A 6,966-nucleotide genomic window follows, 5' to 3' on the forward strand; every position below is an offset into this window, starting at 1 on the left:
AAATTAATTTCGATTATCCGGATTTTTCCTTATCCGGACTACCTTCATCCCCAATTAGTCCGGATAATCGAGGTTCTACTATATTTAGTTTTGTTTTATTTATTGTTTTATATTTTTTTGTGCTCTATTTCTTGTGGGAGAGGAAGGGAACCCGGTAAAAAGAAAGTGTCTAGGGCCCTAAAGTGAGTTAATCCAGCCTTGTTCATACTGTCTGTGACCTTTGCACTCTGGTATATTGGATCCAGAAGATTTGCTAAAAGGTGATAGTCTGTGATAGTTATATGAAATCTGTCTTTGGCTGCTTGCGTGACTCCAGTGATCCCAAGTTGTTGCAAGTCATTTTGAACACTACAAAAGTAATGTTATAAAAAACTTTCGCTGCAAAAGTAATTAATAAAATTTTCATAGATCATAGATAACAATGTATATGTATTAGCCCATACATTTTTGGAAAAGGACTGTTTTTTTCATAATGCTATGAAGATAACTCGGGCAAAGAACTAAAGAATATCTATACAGATTCAATTGAGTTATGACCCAGGAAAACTTTATAGCAAGCTATAGAAAATTTTAAAACTTATAATGGTTCAAAATGTTGCAATTCCTGTATATCATCCTGTAGATGGTTATCTTCAATATATTTTTTCATACTAGCGACTAATCCAACCACTTCTTTCCTATATACTATATTTTGAATTGCACCTGCATGCCGGTTTTCCTGAATTTCCAGAAATTAGTTTGTTCTGGTTCCAGATATTATCAAGCCTTCTTCCTGTACTCATTTTTTACTTAACAAGTAACAATGATAATAATAATGTCTTTTTCTATCCAAGTAATATAACATTAGCTGTATTGCTAATAGTATTAACTGGCATGTGCTATCAGGAAATCTCCTCTTATTGATAAAAGTCGCATGTCACGTGCTTTCATGACCCATGAGTGAGAAAAATTTCCCATTCCCATGCTCACATTTAGCTCACAAGTCAGAAAAAGTTTATTTACTAAATTTATGTAATAAAACATTCTTTTTTAAATTTAAAACATTGTTTTAAAACAGTATTTTATAATGTAATATAAAACTGTTTTAAAACAAAAAAAAACAAAGGTTTCTAAATAAAGCATGTATTATTGTTTTATTTCAAAAAAAAACAAAAATTTTCCAACCCTGTTTTTGATCTTGTCTGTTGAAAGATATTTTGCCATGAAACTGGACTTTTTCTGTATTATTGATGAACTCAGCATGCTAAAAGCAGAAGAGTAGTTTTGAAGGTGAATTTCTGTACAGCACATCTATTGAATTTTCTAATTAATTGTAAAACTATTACAATTAGAGAATTAATTAGAATGAATTATTTTTATTACAGTCAAACCTCATTAAGCTGTCCCTCTTAAGATGCCACCCTCAATGACTGCCAAAAACAATAGGCAGACAGATCTATGTTTTTGAGACAGGAAATTCCTGATAAATTACCCTCCACCAATTTAAAAGCCTGCATATGTATTTATATTGTTTTCATTTTCAATAATTCACTGTTGGTACAGGAAATGAAGCTTGACCTACATGTAAATTGCTTAATAACCATCTTGTCAACAAATTGTTGATCATTTTTAATCCAGAGTCTGGAAGGCCCTTGAGGAACATTCTTTTATTAAAAATCCTATTTTCACACATTCAAAAAAAAGCTTGTTAAGGGTCCAACCCAATGTTGGAATGTTAAAAGCTTTCAAGGTGCTGTGCAATTCCTTTCACAAAATTTTCAAGCTAGTCCCATGCTAATTTTGGCCATCTCAGTCTGCTTCTAGTTTTTGATGGTTGTGAAGATAATTGTGATGTGTATAAAATGACATCAGGGAAAAAGACTACAATTTCTGTTGAACAAAAGATATATATTTATTTGTTTAAAAAATGAGCAGTCAGCATTTTATCACCAATTATTTTTCTAATCATTTCATTTTCAATCATTATATCACCAATCATTTTGTAGGATATAAACATTAGTTGTAGGATGATTGGAGAGACATTCTTAACAATAAAGAAAAGTGGCTAAAAGAAGAATCAAAAAATGATATATACCTTAAAACTGCCAAACATCAAGAATTGGAAAGGGGGTTATTTATTTGGATTGATCAAATTAACACTAAGCATGGTTTCAATGTCAAATGACATGTTTTGTATGCATTTGCCATCCAGTGTGCTGCTCTGTGATGAAAACAAGCTTAAACAATGACATCTCAAACAGTGCTCATTCAGTAAATAGTCCTATGATTTTTTGTTTATAGAATGGGTTGCCCTCAAAAACTCCTGTGTTTTGGAAATTTCTATCAAATATGTCTTCTTTAAATTAACATCATAATTAAAGAAACTGGTAAAAATAGAGAAAACAGATGGAATCTGTTATACAGTACATATAAAAAATATGTACTGGGTAACAGATACCATCTGTTCTCTCTATTTTTCCTTTATATGGCATAAAAACTGAAAATAAATATGTAAATTAATGTACAGTGATGGTTGTTACTGCAATTACTGATGTAAATGTGAATAATAATTGATTGAATATTTTGATGTAATAATATCGTCAATCTTTCAGAAGCTTCAATATGAGTATCAATCCATTGATCTTTATTTCTTAATACAGTACCAAATATAGTTTGCCATTAATTGTGTTAGTTATGTATATGTTGTCCACAGCTGGATTGATCATAAAGGAAAAATAGAGATAGGTTTTTATTCCATACTAATTGTAAAATTTAAATATAATATAAACCACTTAATATCATATTCACTGATGTGATACGCTTGAAAATTTAAAGTATAGGTTAGATTAACACAATTTAATAAAGGAATGTATTATAAATTATTTTAAATATTTTTTAAACAGAATCAATTAGTTACTATTTTTTATTAATGATAATATATTATATGTTTTATATCATATTACTATTAAATTCAAAATAAATATTTTTAAAAATAAAATCATTTCTTACTTTAGCATAAATAAATCCTTCAGAAAATAATTTTATTTCACAAATTAATTGTATATCTGGAAAAGAACAAGCTACAAATCTAAAATATGTTTTTAAATTCTCAGGTAATTCTCTTTTTCTGGAAATTTCAGGATTCAGTGTTATAAAAATTCCTATTTTAGAATCAAAAGATATTTCTTCTCCTTCAAACTAAAAGTATAAAAATTAAATCATAAAATTAAATGGCTATAAAAGATCAGTTATTTATTTATTTACTTTTTGAGTAGTGTGAGGTTCCAGACAGAGTTCAAAATAAAATTAATTGTATGTCTCAAAATCAAATTAATTGTATATTATTAAAAGAAATAAAAGGAGAAAAATATTACAGTCAGATTGGAATGAGGTCATGTAAGTTAAGTAAGAGAGAGGAAGATAAATGTAGTCATAGAAAAACTGTCTATGAAGATATGATCTAGTATATAGATCAAAACAGCTATATCAAAACTGAAATAGCTTGATTGTTAGATATGATGATAGAGTTAAAATTTTGATAAACTAGAATCAGTTTTCTGGTATAGTTATGTTTTCTGGTATGTGATGTAATACAGAATATGTTTCAATCTGAAGAAAAAAAAAAAGCAAAAGAAGAAATTATAATGAAAATCATATTACAACCCAAAGTATGCCACATCCTAAATAGCTTATGGTATTTTCAATTTATTTCACTTATTATAATTCATATAAAATTTCCAGATTCTTTTGTTTAGAATAAAAAAGTATTTAATTTACTTGTAAATTTAAAAACTAAATACATATAGAGTAATAATTTAATTCTTTCTATTTATTTTAAATATAATATTAATTTATGAAAGTTACATAAATAAATGCAAATTTTATCATTTTCTTCATTTATTAAATTTTAAATAACAAATTATCAGTAAAATTGAAAAGTTTGTCTATAGCATAGTTTGGGTAAAAATATTCATTAAAAAATTAATCATTAGAAAAACGATTATCATTATCATAATTTTTTTTATCATTATAGTATATTTCATTTATTCATCACACATTTTAACAAATTTATAATACTATTAAATTAGATTTTAAAATCATAACTTTAAACAATATAACATAATAATCACCTGAATCCTTTTCAACTTTAATATTAATGCATTCTGTATTACTTTTAGTTGAGTTGATATAACTGAAAATACTGAAGCATTAATGTAATTAAAATTTTCAAAACAACCCCAAGCTCCAGACTGAACAAGACCAGAAAGTATTTTTCCAAAATATTTATAATTCATCTCATTTTCACAGTTTATCATCACACAAAATAAAGCAAGGGATTTTGCTAAATCTTTGATTGTTTCTGTTTTTCCTGTACCAGTAGGCCCATGAGGGGCACATCCTAAATACAGTGATAAAGCCTAAAAATAAATATTAATTAGCAATACAATAATTTGAAATAATCTTATTTACAAAATGTTATAAACTAAAATCTCTTTATTCACACACTGGAGCTATTTCACATATTATGTTACACCAAGGGAAAGGAGGTATGAGGACTATTGTTATATATTGTGAACATCCTCTTTTCATGCTGCAAGCTATGTCACATTTTCAATGATTGAACATTTACGTAAACCTCTTTTTTAATTGAAGTATTTAATTTGATAATATTTCATTCATTTTTATTAATTAATCATATTAATTTTTATTTGGTGTAATATGAAATGCATCATAATTCACTCAAAATCTTGAATGTGTTATGTAGCTGTAAGACTTCCAATCTGAACTACGACTGAGCAACAAGCTTGCAATTAAAGAAATTGGCGATTTGAAACACCACTGATAAAACAACAAACAACATTTAATTACTGGAATAACTCACAATACTTCTACAGATATATGCTTGATTCTAAACAAGGGGTTATACATACCAATTATACTTCTGACTTACTGATGTAAAAGTATACAATACTTATAATTCATTAAACTAGATTCATACTATGCTTGTTCCCAAATTGCATTCTGCACTGTATCCAAGCTCTGTGCTTCACAATTTGCCTTGGTGCTTCCACAACTTGCAGCAAAGACAGCTTTCCAGGCAGCTGGTGTATTTTGGAAATGGTCCTGAAAATCAGCCAAGATGGAAGGGCTCAAAACAACTGTCTGGTCTCCCCATCCTGGTTCAGGGTTTTTAAACTTGGTTTTGGGCTAAGCCCTTGAACCACAATTGATCTACCAATCCAAGTGATTTCCCCATCTATGATATCAGAAGTGAGGAGCCACCATTGGGTTGAAGATGACTCACTTTTCATAAATTTAAAATTGCATCTTTATCTCTCCCTTACTTCCTAAAGCTTTATCCTTCAAATGATTCATTACCATAAATTCTATCCAGATAATGTGATGTGTCATTGATCTCAGCAGTAGTGAGTCAACTAATTACTAGATTTGAGCTTCAAAGTGCATGACTCACCCTTATCTTTTTACAAATGACCAATACATCAGACTTTGAATGAAATACCTGAAATCTATCCCAATAAGTGCAAATAAGCACTATCATTTTTGCACCAATGTCTTGATAAGAATTACTACCATGTTCAACAGCTTGTTTTAAGACAGTGTAATATGTAAGGATTCTGCCCCGATGCCACTTGCATAGGGTATAGTGACCCTTGCTTTTCCTATAATTGGTCAGGATGATGCAAAAAGTTGTTTAACGTATTGAGGTAGCAGTTGCTGGATGTAGAGAGACTCACACAGAGACCGAATTTACAAAATTTGATGCATTTAAGTAAAAGACATGCTTATAATAGATAAGATTACAGTCCAGTTGGTATAGATTACCCTGGAAAAGGAAAAGTTTGTCTCTGATGATCCTGAAAAGTTGCACCAACCAGCAAGTGTTTGTCTGTCTTTTCGGGGGTACTCTGAGAAAATTCAAATGTGGGAGGTCCCAGAGTGGAGAAAACGTCATCAGGAAGTTAAGCCCCTTGTTGTCCCTGTGTTTGAAGTTCTTCCTTTGTTCTTCGTTGGAGTATCCACAATGCCATGCACAAGTTGGACATTCTTGATCCCAACCTCCATGTCCTTGGGATTTTGAGCTTTTATATCATTTTCACCCAACATCCCACTGTTTGGTTGGTCTGAACAGTGTGTGGTGTTTCGTTGCGACAAGTACAATGTCCCGCGAGCGGAAAAGCACGAAATAAATACACGTTGGATGTCTTTAACACAAAGATATTTATTGTCGCTTCGAACAGGTTCGTTTTTCTTCAGATCCCAACAATACAATAATCTCTGTACGTACATGCGTTAATTTGATCTAACAAACAGCGGATTAATTGAGAATTACGACTATACGCGAGGCAAAAAACTTATAACTAATTCTTACACTACTTACGACTAAAAAGGGAAGAAGAGATTAGAAAAATAATAAAGCATAAGAGGGAGATGGAAATACCCGGGATTTTTGAGTTCGAAACCTTGGGTGGGACACCACGTGGACCTTTCCGTGGAACGTTGTCTCTCGTCCTTCCTTTATATCGTTTCGTACGACTCTTTCGATGGCTTCCTCTAAAGTTCTGTTATAGGAGTTTCTTCCTATCGGTTCGCTGGCTCCTTGTAGCTTCCAATTGTTTCACACTCAATCTGAAGCTATACCACTTCTCCGTCCTTACTCTGCGTCTTCGAGCCCAGACCTCTTCTTTTAGCTTCGTAGTCTCCGATCGTCTTACAAGCGATCCGGAACACTACCTTCTCTCGTCAGTTCTCCTCGAGAGCTCGACCTCGACTCCTTTTCGTTTCTACTTTTTCGCCTTAGGGTCCCACTTCACCCTTTGTTTCATTCCCATTTCTTGGGATTGTTAATCCCACCCAAGGGAAAAAGGTTGGAAAGGAAAGTTCTAGAAAAGTAAGAAATAAAGGAACAAAGAAACTTAAAACTAACTAAAATTAATATTTTATACAATTTTATGGCCGACGGCCACA

At 31.0% G+C, this 6,966-nt stretch overlaps 1 protein-coding gene across 1 annotated transcript in view; it reads right to left on the bottom strand.

Moving 5' to 3' along the window:
• LOC111631552 (dynein heavy chain 10, axonemal-like) overlaps positions 1-6,966 on the bottom strand; it is a gene marked incomplete at its 3' end in the record, with an annotated part of 405,219 nt that overhangs the window by 155,017 nt on the left and 243,236 nt on the right. The window contains exons 37-38 of the mRNA XM_023375809.1: positions 4,110-4,397; positions 2,989-3,177 (exon numbers count right to left, since the gene is read on the bottom strand). Coding sequence (XP_023231577.1) covers positions 2,989-3,177; positions 4,110-4,397 — 477 coding nt within the window. The remainder of the gene's footprint in view (positions 1-2,988; positions 3,178-4,109; positions 4,398-6,966) is intronic.

This window comes from Centruroides sculpturatus, unplaced genomic scaffold, assembly GCF_000671375.1.
Source record: "Centruroides sculpturatus isolate CEXI.00-Female unplaced genomic scaffold, Cexi_2.0 scaffold686, whole genome shotgun sequence".
Taxonomy (NCBI): Eukaryota; Metazoa; Arthropoda; class Arachnida; order Scorpiones; family Buthidae; genus Centruroides; species Centruroides sculpturatus.